This window comes from Canis lupus, chromosome 5 (assembly GCF_003254725.2).
Source record: "Canis lupus dingo isolate Sandy chromosome 5, ASM325472v2, whole genome shotgun sequence".
Lineage (NCBI taxonomy): Eukaryota > Metazoa > Chordata > Mammalia > Carnivora > Canidae > Canis > Canis lupus.
This window is the reverse complement of record NC_064247.1, coordinates 14,926,663-14,947,566: the sequence shown is the minus strand read 5'-3', so window position 1 is coordinate 14,947,566 and position 20,904 is coordinate 14,926,663. Positions and strand designations below refer to the sequence as shown.

At 55.9% G+C, this 20,904-nt stretch overlaps 2 protein-coding genes across 11 annotated transcripts in view; one reads left to right on the top strand and one right to left on the bottom strand.

Annotated features, from left to right (window-relative positions):
* The first annotated feature begins 2,564 nt into the window (after positions 1-2,564).
* On the top strand, positions 2,565-14,160 carry CXCR5 (C-X-C motif chemokine receptor 5). The gene is made up of 2 exons (XM_025465310.3): positions 2,565-2,898; positions 11,448-14,160. Exons 1-2 carry the CDS (start codon positions 2,842-2,844, stop codon positions 12,513-12,515), a joined length of 1,125 nt encoding a protein of 374 aa, XP_025321095.1. The 5' UTR covers positions 2,565-2,841; the 3' UTR covers positions 12,516-14,160.
* BCL9L (BCL9 like) overlaps positions 14,029-20,904 on the bottom strand; it is a 28,660-nt gene continuing 21,784 nt past the window's right edge. For all 10 annotated transcript variants that reach the window (XM_049109894.1, XM_049109899.1, XM_049109895.1 and 7 more), the window contains 3 exons: positions 18,556-20,845; positions 17,811-18,092; positions 14,029-17,424 (listed from right to left, as the gene is read on the bottom strand). In XM_049109894.1, coding sequence (XP_048965851.1) covers positions 16,331-17,424; positions 17,811-18,092; positions 18,556-20,845 — 3,666 coding nt within the window. In that variant the 3' untranslated portion in view covers positions 14,029-16,330. The remainder of the gene's footprint in view (positions 17,425-17,810; positions 18,093-18,555; positions 20,846-20,904) is intronic.

The following is a 20,904-nucleotide window of genomic DNA, read 5'->3' as shown; positions in this document are numbered from 1 at the left end:
CTGAATGGGTTGAGATGATGCACTAGAACCATCAGAATGAAGTTTGTCATGCATGTTGTCAAGGTGAATGAGTGCCCACAGGAAAGACCTTTTTTTAAAAAAAGATTTTATTTATTTATTCATGAGAGATAGAGGGTGGGGGCAGAGACACAGGCAGAGGGAGAAGCAGGCTCCATGTGGGGAACCTGACATGGGACTCCATCCCAGGTCTCCAGGATCAGGCCCTGGGCTGAAGGCAGCGCTAAACCACTGAGCCACCCGGGCTGCCCAGGAAAGACCACTTTAATCACAGTTATGTACATATGGAGTCTTGAACAAAGAAATTCTTACCTTTTAAAAAATATTTTCTTTTTACGATTTTATCCATTTATTTGTGTGTGAGAGAGTGAGCATGAACCAGGGGAGGGGTAGAGGGAGAAGCAAACTCCCAGCTGAGCAGGGAACCCAACGTGGGGCTGGATCCCAGAACCCTGAGATCATGACCTGAGCTGAAGGCAGACACTTAGCTGACTGAGCCACCCAGGCACCCCAGAAATTCCTATCTTTGTATAATTTTGTACTAGTCAGAAAATATATGGATCATTAACCAGAAATAACCCAGAGGTTATCGAAGGACCCAGAAATTACACCCTTTGAAGAATGACTGAAGGCACCCAGAATGTATATTTTGAGGAGGAAAAGGCTACTAGGGATGGGAGTTCTGTCTTTAGAAGGCGCTTAGTAGACAATCTGGACAGAAAGCAGGGCCAGGCCCTCTGGGATGAGTTACAAGGAGACATACTTGAACTCAGCATGAGGAGTAAGTTTCTAATGATTAAATCATCCTACCTTAAACACAATCTCTTGGAAGAAACAAGTTTCTCACTCTTAGTGATTTTGTCCAATGCTGGCTGACCATCTGATGAGGATGTAGTGACAAGAATCTTGCATTTCCTGGGGGCAGGGGAGGGAGAATGAGGAGGGACTGGTTTATCTTCCAAATTCCCTTCCAATTCCTATATGATTCTGTATGCTATATTCCTTTCTTTTCTTGTGGGGGGGGGGGGACAGAGGGAGAGAGAGAATCTTAAGCAGGATCCACACCCAGAGAGGAGCCCAATGGTCGTGGGGTTGATCTCACAACCCTGAGATCATGACTTAAGCTGAAATCAAGAGTCAGACACTTTTTTTGACTGATCCCCCAAGCTCCCCTATATTCCTTCCTAATCAATGCCCTTAGAGCAGCAAAGACTAAGTTGAATGTATCAATGGTTTGAAGGGGCAGGGATATTGGGATATGAGGCTGAAAGAATGGGGAGTGCTTGGCAAACATAGGAGACAGGAAACATTGGGGCAGCTTCCTCCTGAACATTTCAGGACTGGAAGTACAGAAGAGGAACTCCTACCTCTTGTCTTGGGGTTCTTCCTCCTTGAAAGCTGCTGCTGAAGCCAGTGAGTGAATGAAGAGGGGAAAGAAGGGCCCTGACAACACAATCCTCAAGATGTTGGAACCCAAGAAAGCTGTGTCTGTAGGGGACACAATGGGGGTTATAAGCAAAGTGTCTAGGACGGAAAGAGGAGGGATGAATATGGAGGAAAAGACCAAGGAAAGCTCTCAAAAGGGGAGAAACCCAGCAAATGGTAATTTGGCTGGAAGGGAGGATGATGACATGAGCAAAGAAATGGCATCTTCTATGTGGGTGCCGGGGTGCTGTCATCATTTTTAAATTGTTGTGGACCAAGAGAGGCAATGCTCTGTCCTGGGAGAAAAGACATAAAGAGAAAAGACCCAAAGACACAATGTGGAGGGGACACCGATTGATGCCGTAAGGAAGGAGTCTTCCGATAGGACAGAGTTGAGGGGAAGGAGAGGGCTGCCTGTGCCCGCAGGAGTGGCAGCCTGGTGTGGTGGGGAAAACACTGACCGTACAGCCAGGGAAGCCAGCTTCGCCGCTGATCAGCCGCGGGCCCTGGGATGTTCCCCTCCCGTTCTGAGCCTCGGCATCCTCCCATGTAAGAATCTACTCCAGTTGGGTTGTCTCTGATGTTAATAATTAGATGCCAACCAAGTTCATTTGTAGCCAGAACATCATTCTTTTTGAGTCAGAGGATGACTCTGTGACTGCTTGTATTTTTGTGCTGGTAATTTGGGTAATTTCATTTTTGACTTCCAGTAATGTGTTAATGTTGTTCCCTTTGAAAATTTCTAACCTTTCTTTCCTGAACTTGAACTGGAAGGGGAAGGGTGTTTGCCCCTGCCTGGCCAAAAGTATGGTAGCAAGTAGGGTGACCAAGTGTCCCCATTTGCCTGGGAGTGAGGGGTTTCCCAGGACAAGGGACTTTCGGTCTGGGGCCAACAGGATGATTGGTCGCCCTAGTGGCAAGAAAGGTGAAGGATTGAAGGTGGCTTGGAGAAGAGGTCCTGGAAGGGCTCTGCTCCTGTTCCTTTTCTACATGGAGTTTCCCTTGTTGCCCTGCTGACTCGTGTGGTGGTTTTCATTATAAGATACAACTCCTTATTGGGAGGCCCAGGGAAGAGAGGTGAGGGACATCCTTCACATCAGTCACAAGCCCCATTGAGACAACCATTGCCAGGAAAAAGGCTGATATGCTTGACTAGCACTGATGCTGTGGGGATTTTCCCTTTTTCTTATTTAAAAAAAAAAAAAAAACAGAAAAGACCCAGTGGAAAAAAAAGTGATGAGCTGTGAGGCAGACTGCGGGTCCTACGCAGCCCCAGGAGACAGTGCACAACTCATTTGTTTAAATTTGCAGCTGACGGCTGCCACCTCTCTATAGGCACCAGGCAGAGAGCCTCTCAACATCAGTCAGTGACCAGTCTGGTGACGTACGGCTACAAGCATGAACTACCCCCTAACCTTGGACATGGACCTTATGAACTACAATCTGGAGGACATGGTGAGTAGAGACAGATGGTCGCTCAGGCCCTCCTGGAATTCTAAATATTTTGTGCCCAGGGCCCGGGGAAGAGGGGATAGCTGTGGAGTACCCTCCCGCTGTGGATCAGAAGAATCCAGGCAGGCCCAATGATTCTTGCCTTTTAGGACTGTATTTTCCCATTCCATGGAGGAAGCAGATAAGTAGAGCTGTTGCTTGAAACAGACATCTTTTTGGGGGGGATTGGAAGTATGGGTTCCGATCCTGTATCCTCTCTGACTTGCTGTGTGACCTGGAACAGTCACTCTGCCTCTCCAGCCTTCAAAAGATGATCCTCTGCTTATCTTTTAGGGCTGGAATAAAGGCGTGGGTGGGAAAGTGCGTTGGAGGTTTTCTTACTATTGGGAACCTGCTCCAGTTTTTTATTCATCTCTTGCTGTATGATTATCTCATCAGAGCACTACATTCTGTGCTGGATGGAGAAGGTGAGGATTTGCTCCTGGCCCTCAAGTAGCTTACGGTCTACCCATGAAGGAAAAAAACTCCTCTTGCTAGAAGCTCTTAGACAATGACTATGTGCTAAACCAAGGAAGTGTGAGGACAGGTGGTCAGCAAGGGGGAAGACTACTTTGGGTCAGAGTCACAGGGCACGGGGATGCCAAGTTTGTGGGAGAACTCTGTGTTAATCCTAGAAATGTTTTAAAGCATGTTGTGGTTGCTCTCAAAAAACTGGAATCTCTAGAAATAAGGTATTCTTGGGTGGGCTAAGAAAATGGTCCCCAGCATCACACTCTGTCATCCACCCAAGTCCCTCCTATGAAGCAGTGACTTGGTTGTCACTGGGCTCCCAAAGGATGTGTGTAGGGAACAGCTCAAGCAGAGACCCTGGGGCTCCTGTGTACAGGGCGGAGGGGCTATTTATGAGGATCTTTGGGGGAAGTTCTTTCTTCTTTCTTCCTTTTCCCGCATGGCCAATGGTCTTCTAGGGAAGGGACTTATCTTTGAGCCGTACTCTGGCCTAGATCATAAAGGATCCAAATGCTTCTCCTATACCCACTAGCTCTCCTGACCCTAAACTCACCCTGAGATGCTCCCCCACATCTTCTAGCTCCACCGAATTGAGTCTATACTAGAACTCTACCAACCATTTTCCCAGACTTGCTTGGAAAAGCCTGCTTCTCACTTTCCCAGATCCCAAAGCTTGGAACTCTAAGTGGAACATAGGGAGAAGGTGGAGGGAAGAGCTAAATATCCAAAGTCTGGCCTCTCAGAGCCAAACTCCAGATAAAAGCAGAGTCAGAATCATCAGTCTAATCAGACCTGCCTTTCCTGTGAGACCTAATGCAAAATGAAAATGCCGGAACCCTTGTTCAAAAATTATTAAGAATTTCAAGATAGCAACAGCATAACACTAAACCAAGCATGGGGTTCTTCTAAGTGCAGGATCGCGTGCCCTAAGAGTAATCACAGTCTGGACAATACTCTGACCAGGTTAAGACTCCACCACCCTGACAAGGCACCGTGCTCCCACCCTGGCCCCCAATCCTGGCCCCTGGCCTCACCTGATTAGGTTGGTGGGTGTTTTCCTCTGCCCACAGCTTCAAGCTGACCACGAACCCTGACCCAGTTGGATAACATAGTAACCAACCCAAGATCTGGCCCATCCCGGCTTCTGAGAAACCTCAAAAGTTTCCCCTAACTGCACGCCTCACTCCACTGCGTGACCTACTAGAGACAGGTGGTGGCAGAGGGCAGGGGACAATAGGGCATGTCCCATATATGAAAGAAAACCTATAGTCCAAGGAGAGAGAGACCTGGCTACTTGCTACATGTCACAACTCAAATAAGTGGTCTTGGGCCAGGCAACCCAGCACATCTGACCCCCCTCGATCAGAGTCTAGTCAGGAGCCCAGGAGTACTGGAACCATCTAGGCTCTGGAGCTCTTCTTCAACCAGCTCTCAGTACCTCATCCTGCCTTCACTTCCTCCCTGTACACTCTCTAGGGCCATTGCCCCCTCAGGAACACAGACCCTCGCCCTCCACCCTACCCACTCACAGTAGGGCTATGGACAGTTTTGACAGCCACCTAGACAATGTCTCACAGCACAGAGGCCCCATGATGGCGGAGTAGCAGAATGGTCTTGCACATAATAGCTTCTTAATAAGTATTTTTGGAATTATGATGCATTGAAAGTCCCAGCTACCATTTGTCTCTGAAGTTAGTCTGGCTTCTGTGCCTTTTACTTCCTATTCCCTTTCCTGTCCTTGTCCAAACCAAGTACTAGTTCACTTTCCTAGAAGACTGGGTTCTACACTCTAAGGTTAAGTATTGAGGCCACAGCCCAGTGTTCCAGGAAGACAGGCCATCCTGTCTTCCACCTCTTGGATTCCAAGGTCAACTCTAGCCACTTAAAATGTCCATTTTTAAAAGATGAGCTGCTAATTCCCAAGAATGAAGGACCCAAGCAAAAAAATGCACAAGGATAAGCACACCAGCATAAGGAGCTGGGGCCCTGGCGTGGGCATGCCAGGGACCCATTCTGCCAGGAAGGCAGATCTAGGGAGACCTAGAAAAGTCTCTGTCCACAGGAACCTGGATCTGGAAGTGCAGAGCCTCCTTTTGACAGCACAGGGGCCTGGGCTGGGATACCTACAGGAGCTAGGCATAAACTCAGCCTCTAGCTCCATCCTGAGCACCAGCCAGGAGGGGAAGCTACTAGACAGAGGGCAAATCTGGTCCAGTCCCAGGACCTGGCTCCTCCAACCCCTCTTTTCAGTGATGATCCCCCCAAAACCATTTCACTGTGATCAGAGCATCATAGGCTATAAAACCTGTCCACATGTACCATCTCATTTCTTCAAGAAGAGGCAAGGAAGAGGAACCAAAACCAGGCTGTTTCTGGGCTCTGCCTTGGGGGAGGGGAGGAGCCCCCATCAAATAGGTAAAAAGTCCCAGAGGAATCCCAGGGGAGGAGGCGCCAACTGGGGGTGATCTGAGGGTTGAGAGATGAGAGATCCAGGACCAGCCCGGGGAGAGGTCAGTGTTGAGGTGAATCTGGGCTCAGGCATACAGACCCCAGTCTCCATCAGGAATTCTTGCCTTCCTTAAGAATACATATCCCACCCCCCTGGCAGAACGTTATAAAAGTGGCCACAGATTAGGCACTGAGAATCAAGAGACAAGAATGAGTAGTCTTCCAGAAATGATGGGACAAAATATTTCAAATGGGTGCTGACCCAGGCGACGGTTTCAAGAGTTTGCTGTACATATCTAGGGTACGTGTCTGCCATCCCTCAGACTGTATGACTGTCCCCAAAGTACTGACTTTGGGGTGCCAGGAGAGGACTCCTTACACCTAAAGATTCAGTGCAAAAGTAGGAGTAGCTTAAAGTCCCCCCAAAACCACATCTGGAGCAGCACCATGTTCCTAATGGCCCAAACTCCAGGTAGAGGAAAGAGGAGCCTGGCAGGTTCACTCCTGAAGGGTGGAGAGGGGGCAAAGGGATGATGTGACAAGTGGCAAACCAGGGTCTCAGATGGTCTTTTGGGAGTGTGGACCCTCAAAAGGAAGAGTGGGATTAGGGACACAGACCCCTTTTGTGCCGTTAGCCCAGTCTCAATCTTCCAGATCTCCTCCCTCCTCAAGCCACTGAAGGATGGAAAGAGAGACACCCGGGCTGGTCTCACCCACAGCTCCTGACCCTTGGCTGGGACTATCCAGACAGGGACATGAAAGGAGGTGGAACCCGTATGTGCTCCCCAAGGCCAGAGCAGTGACCTGTATCTGTATGCAGACGCCTTCCACAGCCATTAGGATTCAGGCCCCTGGAGTCCCGGGCTTCTGCCTGGATGAGCCACAGGCTCAGCAGCCCTGCCTTCTCCTGGGGGCTGAGCCCCGAGGTCAGTCTGGGGCATTCTCTGGCTACAGGACAGACAAGCTAAGGAAACAAAGCTCCCACGCAGGTGCTGAGCTCCATGAAGATCATGCTGAGAATCAGCTCAGCCCTGGGCAGGGCATGACAGCCAAACAATCCAAGCATCTGCGAGCAGTGCGCGAGGGGCATTTGAGGGCAGGGCCCAGCCTCCTGTCCAGGGCAGGAGTCCCTTTCCGCACACTTGAGCTCACACAGTCCTCTTCCTCCCAGGGGCCCCAACCCACTGTTGGAGAGTGGTTCTGAGAGAAGGTTCTTTCTCCTTTGACCAAGACCCTGACTTCTGCGCATTCCTCCCAGTCTGCCCTCTAGAGCTTCACACTAGAAGCCCGTCCTGCGCTCTTGCCAACGGCACCCTTCTAGTCCTCGAGGAAGGCAGCTCTCCTGGACTCGGGTCTTCTTCTGCCTAGACTCTGTACCCCGGTACCTGAGAACTTCCTCTCAGGGTGGGGATTTCCAGGCCCCTCAGCAAACTGGTCACCCTTGTCCAGACCAAACAAACTAGGGTGGTGTCAGCTGCCCACCTACACCTTTCTGTTCACCTAGAAAAAGGTGACAGTATCCATCCTGGCAGCCACGTCACCCTGTTGACTCATCTGAAGCTTGCAATCAACAGATTCTCAGGTCTTTTTCTCATCAACTGTCGGGGTCGGTAAGCCAGGTCTTCCTTAACGTGTCCCCAGACGGTTGACATTTTGAACGCGAGGCTAGATCTCTACATGGTTCCCGATCAATTCCATCTGGTCAGTTTGGGCCTTGAGGTTCTGGCTGTGGAGAACTCTGCATTGTCCGTAAGTGTCCCCCAGCCATGTCACCCAGGACAGGGTGGAAAGGATCAAGGAGGAGAGGGTCCAGGAGAGACCCCTGAGGAATGCCCCGGCCAGCCGCTGTCCCACCTGCTCACACAGACCACGATCAGCAAATGTTTGCTGATCTTCACACTGGCCAGTGCAGGGCTGTAAGGCATTTGCACTCTGCCACCTCCCCATCCTCTTTCCTCCTCAATACCAGGACCCAGAATGTTCTAACTCCTTCTCCTGCCCTATCCCCAGTGCTCACAGCAATCTTCTACCCCAATTCCTGGTTCAGGGCTCAGCTTCATCTCACTCATCATGTTTGCTTGCCTTCTTTGGAGTACGAACCCCTGGCTTCTGTGCGTGCTGTTGTCTGCTGGGTACCTGCCTAGGCCTCATGCTGTCATGGCCTGACCTGGGCATGAGGCTGTGTCTATACATGGTGCACACTGCTGTCAGAGCATGTGTGTATGTGAGGGACCCTGAGTTCCTGCAGCTTTTGATGTGAAAGAATGAGTAAGCACTCGGCCAGGTTGTCTGCAGTGAGCTCCCTCCAGGTGTGAGCCTTCCCTTTTGCGCCCTACTCCCCACTATGTAGGATTCATGATCCTTCAACTTCTCACCAGACCAGAACCAACCTTGCTTCACTGCCTATCTCCACGGTTTGGGGAGGGGAGAGGGTGTCTGACTCCCCAGGTGTGGGAAGTGGCTTTAACATGTGCCACTCCTGAGCCTCCAAAATGTCTGTTTGACACCTCCTACTGAGACACACTAACAACTCCCAGCACCCCTCAAACCAGCTTCTTCCGTGTTCCCCTCCCTACCTGAGCACTTTGCCAAACAAATACTCCTTGGTGGGGAGGAAAAGAGAGTTTTCCCTCAATTGTCTTCTAAACCTGGGTTCTTCGGAGATAGAGCTTCAAGGGTCCTAGGGGCACATCCCGCTGTGCTGACTTCACATGCGCAGTAGACCAATCAGCCTGGGTGCTTTGGAGGGTAAGGACTTGAGTAGTTCTCATAGACCCAGATAGGCTGGCTGTACCCAAGCCCTCCAAGGGGCAGCCAGACTCCCCCAGAGGCAGGAGTCCAGCCTCACTGATGACCCCAGGCCCCACATCTCTTCACCTTGGCTCTGAATTGCTTTGCTCTGCATGGAGACTACACACCGTTTCCCCATTTGCCTCCTGCTGAATTCCAACATGAGTCAAATGATTGCAGTCAATGACAATATTGAAAATACCTCCCAATATGGAGAGGAAACCTAAGACATGCTCTAGGCTGTCAAGGGCATTGGGAGGAGACCTGAACCAAAGAAGGAGAAAAGCAGTGTCTGAGTTGAGTCCCCACAGTAGCACAGAGGGACTTGTCTACAGTGTCAGAATACAGGGGCACCTGGCCATCTCTGGGAAACTGCCCTCGGAGCAGTTGGGCACACATCTGTCAAATGTCTATCATGTGTGAAACACATGGGCTCATAAGGGGGACACAGAAGGTTTGCCTTCAGGAGCTCGCCATCTAGTGAGGAGATGCACATGCCAATGCCCAGCGCTGTAATAAAGACACACAGGACATAAGAACCTAATCCCCTCCCAAGCTTAGGACAGCGGCAGGGAGGTGGGGTGGACTGGGACCCCGAAGGAAGCATGGGCATTAGCTAGGCAATCACGGGGAGAAAGGGGTGCTCTGCACAAGGCAGAGTGAGAGCAAATATTCAGAGATGGGAATGCATTGGGGTGTTGGGAGCAGGCAGCCAGTGGAATGATGAACCTCGAACACAGGTTCGCTGTGCCTACAGCAATATGATAGAAGATGAAGTTTGAAAAGTTAGGAGGACTATCTCACAGGCATTTCAAGCCCCCACAGGGGAGCGCAGATCTCACCCTGCAAGTTTATGGTTTTCGAATGAAAGCAGAGTTGTTTATCTTAAACAAGAGCTTATGTGCAAAATACCACATGTGGCAAGAGTGGAGAAGTCTCGTTTGAAGGCAAGGAGAGGAGCTGAGGCCTCAGGAAACCCTGCGAAGAGAGTCCAGGGGATCGTGCTGTGTGGAGTGCCCCGCAAACGGGTCTGAAATGTGGCCGTGTGTGTTAGCCATCTTTCTCTAAGAGAACACGTGGGTGAACCTTTCTTTCCGAGCACCACATTGTATTCCATTGTGTGAATGCACTGGGGTTGGCTTACTCCAATCTTCTGTTGATTAATTTTATCACTTGCCTCCTCTTGTAAATTGGCTTTGCTATTAAGTGTGAAATGAGGGCGGTGGAGGTAAAGATGCTTACAGGTGATGGGGAACCAGTGAAGGACTTCACGCAGGACACTGATGGGATGAGTAAAATCCCTCCTGTGTGAGGGGCATGGACAAAGGGAGAGAAGTTTCTGGAATGGGTCCATGCAGAGACAGTAGTCCTGGGCAATAGAGCGAAGGAGGCCGGACTGAGGCCGTGGTGGAGGGTCGCTGGGGTGGAGGGAGGCAGATGGCTCTGCCATCGCACAAATGTATCCTCCACCCCCTTTTCCCAGACCCTCTCACACCAGGGTCCAGAAAGAAAGGCACAGGTTAGGGAATGGGTCTGCCCACCAAGAGTGAGTGTGTAACCCACAACTGGGGCCCCTGGATGGCTGTGCAACCACCGCCTATTTGTGCAAGACCACTCACCCTCCTGGAAGAAGGGCAGCGTGAGACCAACTAGAGCTTCTGTGCAGAGTATCCTCTCCCAGCCTCTCCCTCCCTGGAGCTCATCATTTATAGAACTATTTTTTTCAGCCCACAGAAGTTGGTTATAATTGGTTTTGAAACCATGGGGAGGGGTCTGGTTGGGGTGGGGGAGAACAGGGCTGGGAAGTGAGGAGGAGCAGGTGCATGACAGCTGTGAGTGAAAGGTATGAAAACAGACACCATATCTTCCTTTGCGGTTAGCTGGGTAAACAACCTGAGCGCTGGTGGGGAGAGGTGGGGCAGGGAGGGGAGGAGGAGGAGGAGAAAGAGGAGGAGGCTGGGGAGGAGGAGCTTCCGGAGACAAGTGGGCACAGCACCTTCTCGTGGAAGAGCACCACCCCTTCCTCACTTGCTTCTGAAGCTGAGAAGGAAGCAGAAGAGGGAGTTGGCTCGTGATGAGAAGGAGCAGGGAGGGAAGCCCAGGCAGTGCTGCGTAGTAGTGGTGGGAGTATGCTCTGGAGGTAGAGCAACGTGGGTTCAAACACACTTGAAATTTAGCAAGACACATTGGTCAGATAGAAATATTGCAGACCCGAGCTCATTGCTCAGATTAAACCAAACTATTAAGGCTATTAAGGCTCTGCAGCGATAATCAAGACATTCAAGAATGGAGAGACACCTCAAGAGGAAGCCAGGAGGCCATCCACCGGCAGCTCCCCCCTCAGCAGGAGCTTAGGTTTTAGTGCCCACTGCTCTGTTCAGAACTAGAACAGATGGCTCCTTGCCCCCACCAGATCCCGTTCCCAAAACTGAAGCTCTGGTTCCCGCCCATGAGCCCACAGCCTTCCATATCGGGGGACACAAGGTAACTTACAGGTGCACAGCCCTTCAGAGGAGCCCCTCCCTACCCTACACACAATGTCTCTCTTCCATCTTTGTCACTACCCTGTGAGGCATTAGTCCCTTTCACAGACAAAAACTGAAAGTTGGAAAAGGCAAAGTGATTTGTTCATGGACATGCAAGAGCAGATGGGGACTTGGTCGGCAGGAGGTCTTGGGAGGACAGGGGCAAGAGCGGCATGTGGGGCGGGGGGGACCAGAGAAATCTACAGGGGGAGTCAGGGTCCCTGGTGAGGGAGAGGCGGGTCCTCAGCCCCCCACCCTGCTGTCTCCTCGCCCCTGCAGTACAAGGAACTAGGCAACTACAGCGACAGCACCGAGAGCCCCGTGGTGGAAAATCACCTCTGCTCCATGGTGGAGGGGCCCCTCCTGGCCTCCTTCAAGGCTGTGTTCATGCCAGTGGCCTACGGCTTCATCTTCCTCCTGGGTATGATGGGCAACATCCTGGTGCTGGTGATCCTGGAGCGGCATCGGCAGACACGCAGCTCCACGGAGACCTTCCTGTTCCACCTGGCGGTGGCCGACCTCCTGCTGGTCTTCATCCTGCCTTTTGCTGTGGTCGAGGGCTCCTTGGGCTGGCTCCTGGGCACTTTCCTCTGCAAAACTGTGATCGCTCTGCACAAGGTCAACTTCTACTGCAGCAGCCTACTCCTGGCCTGCATCGCCGTGGACCGCTACCTGGCCATCGTCCACGCCGTCCACGCCTACCGCCACCGCCGCCTCCTCTCCATCCACATCACCTGTGCCACCATCTGGCTGGTGAGCTGCCTCTTCGCCTTGCCGGAGATCCTCTTCGCCAAAGTCAGCCAACCCCATCACAACGACTCTCTGCCGCGCTGCACCTTCTCCCAGGAGAACCGGGCTGAAACCAACGCCTGGTTCACCTCCCGCTTCCTCTACCATCTGGGAGGATTCCTGCTGCCGATGCTGGTGATGGGTTGGTGCTACGTAGGGGTGGTGCACAGGCTGTGCCAGGCCCAGCGGCGCCCTCAGAGGCAGAAGGCAGTCAGGGTGGCCATCCTGGTGACGAGCGTCTTCTTTCTGTGTTGGTCACCCTACCACGTTGTCATCTTCCTGGACACTCTGGTGAGGCTGAAGACCGTGGGCTATGGCTGTGAGCTGAATGGCTACCTCTCTGTGGCCATCACCATGAGTGAGTTCCTGGGCCTGGCCCACTGCTGTCTCAATCCCATGCTCTACACCTTCGCAGGCGTGAAGTTCCGTAGTGACCTGTCTCGCCTTCTGACCAAGCTGGGCTGTGCTGGCCCTGCGTCCCTTTGCCAGTTACTCCCTAGTTGGCGCAAGAGCAGTCTCTCCGAATCAGAGAATGCCACCTCCCTCACCACCTTCTAGGTTGCAGCTCCCTTTGTTTCTGCTTCCCTTGGGGGATGAGGAGTTGCTGGAACCCCTTGCAACAGGAGCTGGGATCCTAAGAGTTCACCTTTGCCGGTGTCCTCATCTGGGGCAGCTGGAGCCAAGCCTTCTTTCCAGGACATCCCTGCTGGCTCTTCTTCCAGCCCCAGGGCTAAGCTGTACTCCACGGAAGGGAAGCAGCCGAAAGGCAAAGCAAAGGATGCCTATGCCCATCTGTATCCTCTTCCTTTGTCCTAACTTTCCGAAGCTCAAGAGACAACTTTCACTTCTGCTCTTGCCAATTGGGAAAGTCAGTTCCCTCCCAGAACGCGCTCCATCATCTTAAGGACCATGGATCTCCACAACTACCCACCTCTCCTCTCACCCCACCTGCCGAAAGAAGCTAGAGGCTGAGCTCCAGGGGTTAAGATGGAGGTCGAGGCTGAGCAGAGGCCAGATGGCAAAAGAATGCGGCCTTAACGTCCAGTCCCTAACAAACACAGACATCCTGCCAGGCTACCGGCCCTGCAGCATCTTGACTAAGCAGGAAGCTTCGACTGACCCAATCCAGGAAGCTGCTCCTGGCTCCAACCAAAGTGGCACCGGGCCAGCCTCAGGTCACTGAGCCCTGGGAGGTCTGCAGACAGAGGGCAGACTCCAGGTCCCTTCAGAGACCAGCCAGCATCCTAGGGAAGGACTAAGGTCAAGCCAGCGGAGAGAAGCCATCGAAAGAAAAGATTCTCCTTCCTCGGCCCCAAGGAGGGGCAGGTAGAGATCAAACCCAGCTGTGTTCTCTGCCGAGGGTGGAGCGGTCCCAGTATGGGCCAGGGGCAGTCGGGTTCTGGTAGATCTGGGCACTGATGTGGAAGGAGGCAGACTGTTCCTTCTCACACACCCCCCCGCCCCTGCAAGCCACACAACTGGGAGAAACTTGGGCAGCAGAGGGACCCTGATCACACAAAGGGAGCACTTTGCCGAGAGTCAGAGCAGAGCTGGAGACCCCAGAGAATGGCAGACTGGAAAGGGCCTCTGGGAGTTATCTCATTCAGTGCCCCCGCCTGCCGTCCGGGCCTCCGCAGGAGCCACGAGGCATCCCCACAGGCCAGGCAGGGTGAGAAGCAGGGAAGTCCCCGAGCCCCAGGAAGCCGAGCCCTGCCCCTGAGAGGATACTGCTCAGATGGAACCAGAGGAAGCCGCTCCGTGCCTGCCTGCCTGCCTGTCCCAGAGGGCTCGCCCCCTCCTCCGCAGCCCCTGCTCCGGCGAGGGTGGGATGTCCGGGACCCCCGCCCTTGCTGAGGGCACATCTGGGGTGCCCCGTCCCACTCAGGGTGGCCAGCCAAGCCCCCCGGGAGACCCCCATGGTGGAAATCAGAGCTGTGACCCGGGGGGGGGACTGTCTTCACCGTGGAACACCCGGAGAGCCCTGCCGCCCCCACCCCCGCCTTGTCCTCCCAGCGCCCAATGGTGAGCTGGGCAGTGGAGAAGCCAGACACCGAAGCGAAAAGGCAAGACATTGGATTTTAAATTTTCTCTTTTTAATAAAAAGGCACCTATAAAACAGGTCAATACAGTACAGGCAGCACAGAGACCCCCGAAACAAGCCTAAAAATCGTTTCAAAATAAAAACCAAGAAGATGTCTTCACATATTGTATTTATATATTTATATTTATATATATATATTTATATAATGGTACAAAATGGCTGGGGGTATGGCCATGGATGGAGGGAATTAGGCTGGCCTGTGGAGTTCACCTTGGAAAGCTAGTCTGGTAGCGGAGTTGGGACAAGAGGAGGATGAGGAGGGCACTGGGCCCTTTGCGGTCTGACCCCTCTCTCCTCTGGGCAGGAAACACTTAGAATCAGATCGGGGAGTCTTGGGTCAGGGGTAGGGGGGCTCACGGGCCCAGGGCCCAGGTTCAGGCAGGGTGGGCAAAGCGCCTGGCAGGATGGAAGGCAGGTGGCCCCCAAACACAGGTATGGGGCCCTGGCCCCTGGCCCCAGCGAGGTGCCGGAGAGGCGGGAGCCTGCAGCCAGCCAGCCCCAGAGAAAGCGCTTGACCTGGCTGCTGGCGGATTCTGAGGACAGCACCAGACTGGGAAAAGTGGGGCAAATTCCCTTTGTATCACAGCTGCCAATGCAAGGCCAGACCCTGCAGATCAGGAAGGCTGGGGACGGGGCCATGGCAAAGACACCTTATCTAAGGATGGCCTTTGGCCCTGGAGGCAGGGGACCAAAGGCCAGGGAACTGCCAACTCACAAGGCAGGAAAGGAAGTGAGAAAAGGAGAAGTGTTTTACTCCTGGGGCCAAGGGGGCAAAACACTGAGTCTGTATGGCTTCAGCTCTGACCAGAGGCAGGTGGGGAGTTCTGGGAAAGAGCACGGGACCGAGGGGGAGGCAGTGGCTGTGCCTGGGCGGGCACCAAGCCCTGAGCCCTGGGGCAGAGGGGCCTTACGGGTGAGCGGGCAGGCAGAGAGGAGGCCGTAGGATGCCCCCTGCTTCTCCATCACTTTCTCTAATCCATCCTCAAAGGGTGGAGGCTGGAAGGAGACAGAGCTACTCAGCTGAACCCTTTTGCTCCCGCCTTTGGTGAGAAGTGGGTGGCAGCTGCTGGAAAAGGCAGGGCCCCGGGGGTTACCTGGCCAGGGGGTGCTGCAACAGGCACAGGACGGTCTGGACCGCTGTGCCGCTCCTCTGTGGCTCCACTCAAGGGGCCACACAGCCTCCACCTCTTCCTCCTTTCCTTCATCCCAGGCTGGGCACGAAGGACTTCAAGTTCTGGCTAAGGTGTAGCAGCAGGGGACGCCAGACATCCACAGCTGGGAAGCCAGGGCCCCCGGGTCACCTGTGTGGGGCAAACATCCGTGCCCAAGCACACATTCTCCTGAATCATTCAGCAGCAGACAGGCTGCCGCTCTGGGGGGGGGGGGGGGGTGTCTCAGCCTGGATGGGGCTCTCCAGGTGGAAGCCTAGGTGGTCTGACCTCAGTTTAGGCATGGGGTATCTGTCGTTTCACATCTGGGGAAGGGACCGGAATGGTATCCTTACGGACCCAGAAACATGGCAAACCAGGACACATGTCAGACTGCCGTGGTCCTGAGTCCAGGGGAATGGAAAGGGGCAATAATTTGAAGAAGGGGGGGGTTCTTTTAACCTTTTTTTCTTTTTTGTGACTTCTATCAAAACACAGAAATACAGCACACACACAAACCGGCACAAAAGCGCAGCGCTCTATTTACAGCTGCGGCTGGCACCTGCCCACCTGGCCAGCCGCCCGCAGGGAGGGGTGGGAGAGGGGGTCAGCCACATCAGCAGGGAGAGGAAATGAGGCAGGAAAAGACAGAAGGAGAAACTGGGCGGGAGCAGAGAAACCAAGAGGAGAGTGAAGCTCGCGGGAGATGGGCCACAGGAAGGGACGAGACAGTGGGGAGACCACCTCTCCTCCAGCTCTCCCCCCAGGATTCAATACAGGATACAGGACTCTGAAAGCACAGCTGAAGAGGGGCAGGAAGGTGCAGGGAAAGAGGGAAGAGAGAGGCTCCATAGGACCGAGGGAGGGGCAGGGGAGGGGCCGTCCTGGTGGCCGAAATGGAACCCCCATCCCAAACCCCCCACCCCACTCTGCCACTTCCCCCTAAGCTGCCAGCACATCTCAGTTTCCACAAATGCCACTCCCCACACAAGCCCCTCCCGCCCCCTCCACCCCACCCCTTGACCCAGGCCATCCCAACACTGGAGGGGAAGAAACTCTTTTAAGGTTATCATATTTGCAATATTGCCCCAGCTCCAGCCAACCCCCCCCCCTCCAGGGGACTGCTAGAAGGGCAGGTTGGCCATGCTGCCCGGCGCCGGGAGGTAGCCCATCTGGCTGTCCAGAGACACGCTGCGCTGCCGCAGCGGGTGGGACACCATGAGGTTCTGCTGGGGCGGGGGGCCCATGAGGGAGCCCTGGGGGGAGAGCATGTGGGGGGGCTGGCTGTAGACCTCACCCCCCACACCCCGTTGCTTCATCAGCATGAAATTCTGCTGGGTCATGAGACCTTGTGGAGGGGACATGACCCCCTGGTGCAGGCCGTGGGGCACCATGCCCTGCTGTGGGGGCACACCTGTCCTGCCCAGCAAGGACATCTGTCCGGGGTGGCACATGGACATGTTGAGACCCCGCTGGACGCCCTGCTGGCCCGGGAGGTTGGGGGGCCGTGAGGGGGTCTGCTCCGCCATCATGTTCTGCAGGTTCATGAGATGCAGATTGGGGGGTTGGGCCTTGGGGGGCTGGTTCTCGCTCTTGGGGAAGTATTGGAGGGTGCTGCTTGGCTTCTCAGAGGGGATGATCCTCGATAAGTCGAACTCAGGGATCCCCGTCGGGGTGGGCCGGATCACCTCGCTCAGCTCGGGGTCGTTCAGCACAGATGCCACCCCAGGGAGCACGCCCGGTGGGTAGGCATCACCCATGCGCCCAGCCATGCCTTTGCCCATCAGGTGCTGCTGAGGGGGCATGGGACCCGGCGGCTGGCTGGGCAGGTCCTCTGGAGGCAGGGGCATGCCCGAAGGGTAGTGCTGCTGCAGGCCGGGTCCCCCGCCCCCACTCCCACTGGGGGCCATGGCACCATGGGGCTGCTGCAGCCGAGGGGGGAAGGGCATCATCTGGGAGGAGCTGGGCACAGGGCCACAGGGGGCATTCAGGGAGTCTGGGCCCCCTGGAGGCAGCATCATTGAGTTTTGAGGGGGCCCTCCTGTCCCCTGTGCATTGGGGTGCAGTGGAATGTTGGACCCCAGAGGGGTAGGGGAGGGCAACATAGTAGGCGGGGGTTCATGGGACAGGGGCTGCTGGCCTGGCAGGTTCATGCCCATGGGGCTCTGGGCAGCAGCTGAATTCAGGTGCATCTGGTTGGGCTGGTTATTGCTGATCCCTGTGGGGAGAGAGAAGGGAGGTGGGGTCAGGAGCTGGGAGAGGATGCAGAACTCAGATCTTCCCCACGCCCCAGACAGGCTCATGCCAGGAGGGACAAGGGCCTCTGCCATGGGTCCGTGCTGGCTGCAAGGGCAAGGAGTTCTGGCCCAGTTTGCCAGAGGCGCATCAGTGGATGTCAGAAAAGCCACTCGGGTGCTCTGGGCTTGGTTTCCCTAAATGACAAGTGGGAACCTGACCCAGGACATCACACCCCCCACTCCCGGGGCCCGCTGGAAGCACGTGAGAGCCAGCATAACCACGGGGGCGAGTGCTGGCCCGGCATCTCTTCCCATGCCCGGTGCCCACACCAGCTCCTCTCCCTGCGGCCCCCTTCCTGCCTCGCACCTGGCCCAGAGCCCTGCGGCGGTGGTGGAGGGGGGAGCAGGGGCCGGTCGGGCAGCAGCTCGTCGTCGGAGGTGGCGATGGTCTTGATGGCATTGTGGTAGAGCGGGGTGGAGCTGGGCATGGCGTACTTGGACATCTGGGACATCATCAATGACAGGGGGTTCTGGGAAGGCGTGGGGTCTGGGGAGGAAGTGAATGGCAGGCTGGGGTTCATGAGGCCGCTGGGAGGGTTGGCGGGAGGCGCTGAGGAGCTGCTCCGGGGGCCGCTAGGCGGGAGAGCACCTACAGAAGCGGGGAGACAGAAAGAGTGGGGGTGACTGGGGAGGGGGAAGACGAATTTGGCTGCTCACATCGTGGGCTAGGAAGAGGCCAGCTCCCAAATCTCCTGATTCCTCCAGGCACATCTCTTTGCAATGCTCTGCTCAACCCATTATCACTATAGCCCACCCAGCTTCGAGCAGTTTCTGCAGCCTCGGGGAGGGGGGGTGCCCAGGTAGTGGAGAAAGCCCAAGTGTGAAGCCCTCCAAATGCCTGGGAGAGCCACGTGGCACTCCCCATGGAAGCTCTCGCTCGGCTGCTGACACGTGCCCCTCAAGCAGAGCCAACCACTGCTGCGCCCAGGTGCAGATGCCTCCATGGGCTCACCTGCCCCAGCAAGAGCACCCCAACCTCTCCCCGCCGCACCCTGGGGAGGTTCCCCATGTCAGAGCCCAGCTCCCCCACCGGCCCGGTCCAGACGACTTACCCTGTTCCATGTTGCCCAGGGTGGTGGAAGAGTTCATGTTGAGAGGCGGCTGCTTGTTCTGGGGGACCCCAGGGCTGGGCATGGCTGTCTTGGGCGAGGCGACCCAGCCGGGAGAAGGCACCGCCATGGAGGGGGACTTGAGCCTGCTGGGAGAGCCAGTGGGTGAACGGACGCTGAGGGAGGAGCTGAGGACCTGTGGCGACTTGAGAGGTCCCGGCGGGTTGGCCGAAGGCAAGGGCACCATCTGTGAGGGAGTCTGGGGTGACTTGAGGTTGGCGGAGGGCGAGGTGACCAGGGGCGAATGCACCTGGCTAAGGGTGGGCGACTTCAGGTGCCCCATGCCTGGCGAGCCCATCTGATTAATACTGATGGTGAGGTCTGAAGGCCGTCTTCCCAGCCCCCGCGTGGGAGCTGAATGCACAGACCCAGGAGGATTGGACGCGGGGGGCAGGGGCATGTGGCTGAGCCGGGTGGTGCCCACACTGCCCATGGGCATTGAGCTCTGGTCGGGACTGAACATGTCTTGAGTATTGCCCATGTCCTGGGGCATGGCTTGGTAGGGCCCCTGGCCCCCAGAGAATCCCTGCTGGCCCTGGTTGGGAAACTGCGAGGGCATAAGCATCTTCTGTGGGCCGCCCATCATGCTGCTGCTGTTCTGGGCCCGCACCCGGGCCATCTCCTCGGGACTGAGGCCCTGCGGCCCCATCATGTCCCCCGGGCCCCGCATCTTCTGTGACATCAGCATCTGCTGCTGTGGGGTCATCTGGACGTTCAAGTTCATGTTCATGTTCATGTTCACATTCATGTTCATGTTGAGGTTGCCAGGCCCCATGGGCGGGTCCACCTCTCTCAGCCCCGACTGCCCCATGGGGGGACTCAGGAGGCCCCGGCCTCCACCAAACTCCATGCCCATGGGAGTGCCCGCCAGGCCCTCGCCACCAGCCATCTGCCCAGGGAATATGGCTGGGTCCATCTGCCGGTGTGCCTGCATCATTCGCTCCATCTCCATGCCCTGCCCCATGGCACTGCCCGCCATGCTCAGGGGACGCTGCATGCCCATCGACCGCTTCTCCAGCAGCTGGTGACGCAGTAGCTCCTCCCGGACCCGGGGGGTCATGAATCGCTCTGCCTCACCCTGCCCGCCTGGGTAGGGCACGGCATTCTGGGCAAAATTGCCAGGTCCCCCCATGGGGGGCAGGTCTTCGGTCCAGCCCATACCTGGCCTCACAGGCCTCTGCATGGCGTTCATGGGCACCTCCATGGGCATACCCTGCATGCCTCCAAATCCAGGCACCCGCTGCATCTGGTTGCCTGGGAAACGGGGGCCAGGAAAAGGAGGCCCGCCCCGGAGCTGCATGGGATCCTGAACATCCATGGGTCCCCGCAGCTGTGCACCCATCCCAGGTGGCCACTGGTCCCCAGGCTTGCTGTGGTAGGGAGGCGGCGGTCCCCTCACCATCATGCCCCCCATGCCCATCATGTCCTGCAGAGGGCGGCCCCCATGCAGCCCGATCTGCTCCTCCTTCCGCCGCTTCTCCTCATAGTATTCTTCCTGCAGCTTGCGCCAGGCCACCTGCTCCGGCGTCAGGCTGTCCTGGCCCAGTCTCTGCATCATCATGTTCATCTGTTGCCCCATGTCCCCACCCGGGGGGTGCCCAGGCACTTCGTGCTCCAGCGGGGGACCCCCTAGGCTCTGTGTCTGTGAAATCATAGACTGCAAGGGCTCCTCGTACTTCTTCAGCCCACTGGGAGGGGCCGTGGGGGGCTGCTGGGGGGCCGGAGGGGCTTGTGCTGGTGGTCCCCCCTCGCCGGCTCCTCCTGGGGGTCCCTTGAGGAAGGGTTCGGTCTCCCCACTGCGGAGCAATAGCCGCTCAATGTCTCGAAGCGTCTGGAGGGAACGCTCCCGATGCTCCAGCTGCTCCTTGGACAGGCCTTCAGAGCCCACCAGGCTCCGCTGCCCATTTCCCGTGGGGGTGGCCTCCCCTAGCAAGGCAGGGCCGGGGGCACCGCTGGGGTCTCCTCCGGGAGGCAGCGGGTTGTTGGCGGTGGCAGCTGTAGGGGTGTTAGGATGGGTACCCCCAGTGCCGCCACCCGTACTAGCAGCTCCCACCGAGTTGGGCGTCAGGTCCTGATTGGCGTCCTCAGGAGGACCCTCAGAAGGCAGAGCAGGTGGCGCGCTGCCAGGGGCTGGGGGCGGTGGCGGCGGCAGTGGAGGCGGCTGGGACTGCGGGGTGCCTGCTGATGGCGCGCTTAAGGGTAATGGTTCTGGGGTAGGTGGCACTTTCGGGGCCTGTGGAAGGACAGAGGCAGAGCATGAGACAGGTGAGGGGAGGCACCAGCCAATCCTAC